Here is a 2,830-nt window from a genome sequence, read left to right on the forward strand (position 1 = left end):
TGACTTGGAGTAAGATTGGTTTCAGTGATACTTGGAATGACCCTCTACATTATTGCAAAGTTCCAAACAAATGTGAGTCTGCATGTACGTGTTAGGGGCAGACGAATAATTTTCATAAAACTGCAATATTCATTGGCTCATAAAAGCTTAATTTTTTCACTTACGGAAAATCCGCTTCCCCAGTTTGTCGGCATAGGTCCAAAGCTCATGTGTAAAATGTTTCGTGCGGATTGCTCAAAGATCCCAGGAGGAGATAGATTTTTACTGTTTTTCATATAATTCAAAATGGTGGGAAATCTAAAGGTCAGAGGTCAAAATATGAAAGTTGTTGTGGCATGAGGAGACGCACGTGTGTATCGAAGTTCCATGGCTGTAGGTCAAACAGGGCATGAGTTGTAGGCCTACCTGTTCAAAGTTGGCATTTTCAATTGAGTGCTACAGCGCCACCCTTTGGCCTATGGTTGTGAGTTTCGGGCCTTGACTGTTTGGCATAGCTCTCTACCATATTGCCGAGTTTCGTAAAAAGTGACCACATGGTTGGGCCAGAACTGAAAAAACGGCGGAAGAAAGCCTAGTGTTTCAAAGAGGTTACAAGCCTGATAGGCCTCGAAACCTCAATGATGTTTTGATCGTTATTTACAAAATCATGCAGTATGTTGTGCATGGGTGTGGGAAAATGCATTTCAAACAGCTCCATTCATGCTCCATACACGGCGTTCAATATACAAAATGTGGAGAACATCGGCGCGAGGAGCAATGTGGCCGTCATCCCGACCTGCTCCATTCCTCTGGACTTGCATCTGATACTTGCCTTCTTGCTCAGAGGCGGTACTAAGGCGCGAGTGGAGGACGCATATGTGGAAGTTGGAGTGTTGGAATTTGGTTACACATACACTCATAACAACATACTACCTCAGGGTCGTAACATTAGGAAGATCAACAAGCATCAACTTCACTGATTGGCTAACGAAACCCATCAGGCTTTGTGGATTGGCCAAGCTTTTTGTGACGTTTGTCCTGTGTCATATAGTAAGTGTTTGTGGATGGACTACACACCTTTATAGGACAATACTTTGTGGATTACTTTATAGACGTATCGTGACTGGTCGGTGTGTGAAATGTTGCGCATCACAGCACGTCTCACAGGAGGTCCAAGCATAGACTCTGCCGCTTCCGTGGTGGTGGGAAGCGAGGTGTACGCCTTTGGAGATCTCTGTTACTGTTTTGGGGAGATTTCCGGGGACCAGATGGAGGTGCATGTTTTCAACACAGTCTCTTTGCGCTGGAGGAAGTTGCCTCTTGTGACAACTGAACGAGGAGAGCGCCCCCCTGAGGTTCCCCCTAAGTGCTTCGGCAACACAGCTGTGCTAATAGAAGCACTCGTCTACATCTGGGGAGGGGCTAATAGGGTAATGGAGGAGTACTACGACGTGCTTTATGCGTTTGATGTGGACGCCCACAGCTGGTTCAGGCCCGAGGTATCAGGGTCTCTTCCACCTCAGAGGATGAGTCACTCAGCCTGTGTCTTGGAGAAGATCATGTATGTCTTTGGAGGAGTTAGGTGGTTCAATCCAGGTGTTCCGTTCGATGAGCATAGTCTCTCCAAAGACATCTTCAAGTTGGACACCACCACAATGGTCTGGTCTTCAATTAAACTCAGAGGCACTCCGCCACCTCCGTCAATATATCACTCTGCCACCATCATCGGGACAAAGATGTTTGTATTTGGTGGTTGTGCGGGTCAAAGCTGCGACGACCTCAGTATTTTTGACATTGACACCAACTGCTGGACGAGGATGCCTCCTGCACACCTCTGGCCAAGATGTGTGTATGCTCCCTCAGCCTTTGCCCACAATGGAGAGCTGTACTTGCTTAAAACCAATGAGGTGTGGAAATATATTCCAGAGATATCCTCCTGGAAGAAGGTTGAGCCAAAGGGGAAGACTCTGTGTTGGGTGGATGGGATGTGCTGTTGCACGGTGGGAGATCGTATCATCCTCTTTGGACGATTCGATCCACCACACAGTGAACACGCACATATCCTGTACATCTTAGACTTAAGCCCTAGTCTGAAGACTTTATGCAAGCTAGCAGTTATTCAGTTCAGCCTGGAGCAGTCAGGACTCCCACATGATATCAGGTGGGAACTGGCAAACATGACAACCGACAGCAACTGATAAGAGTTCCTGGAAATGGAACAGAGGAATGGGAAAGATGAGGAGATTGTCAGCCTTAAAAAAATGACTCCTTCATTCAGATGGGAAAGAAAGATCAGCTCCCCCTATGGGACTGGATATGTCACTTTTCCTTCGTTTGACCAAACAGTCTCAAATCCGGGGCATGTGTCTCATAAGAGTCTGAGCGGCCTGAACTCGGGTCTGAGGGGGAGACCGAGGTTAACGGCATTTGTGCCGGGCATCGAATAATGTTTATGCCGGGTTTATGCAGAATGTAGAATGCTGGAGGATTGGATTTGTTTTCTCCATCAAAGTGAATGTTTTTATTTGGTTTTGTGAGCAGTGTTACACAACGGTATTCAATCATAAATGCTACGGTACTAGTGATCTTGTGAATACGCAGAGGGGTCTTGTTTGAATATAACGTTTTTAAATGGACTTTTACAACTCTGTTTCCCAATATGGCAGCTACAGATTTAACTAAAACTAAGATGAGAGAACATATTACTCCAGTTCTAGCTTCACTACACTGGCCCCCGGTAGGTTTTAGGATTGATTTGACTAGTTTTTAAAGCTCTAAATGGTCTTGCACCTTCCTACCTCTATGACTGCCTGCCTAGATATGTTCCAAACCGCTCCCTCAGGTCTTCAAG

The 2,830-nt window shown here is 45.9% G+C and overlaps 1 protein-coding gene across 1 annotated transcript; it reads left to right on the forward strand.

The window, feature by feature from the left end:
* Positions 1-1,118: 1,118 nt before the first annotated feature.
* Positions 1,119-2,177, forward strand: LOC311051661 (kelch domain-containing protein 3-like; the record flags this gene model as incomplete). The annotated part of the gene is made up of 1 exon (XM_084066244.1): positions 1,119-2,177. The coding sequence occupies one exon, from the start codon at positions 1,119-1,121 to the stop codon at positions 2,175-2,177; it is 1,059 nt and encodes a 352-aa protein (XP_083922370.1).
* Positions 2,178-2,830: the final 653 nt, after the last annotated feature.

This window comes from Gymnoscopelus microlampas (genome assembly GCF_963454915.1).
Source record: "Gymnoscopelus microlampas genome assembly, chromosome: 9".
Taxonomy (NCBI): domain Eukaryota; kingdom Metazoa; phylum Chordata; class Actinopteri; order Myctophiformes; family Myctophidae; genus Gymnoscopelus; species Gymnoscopelus microlampas.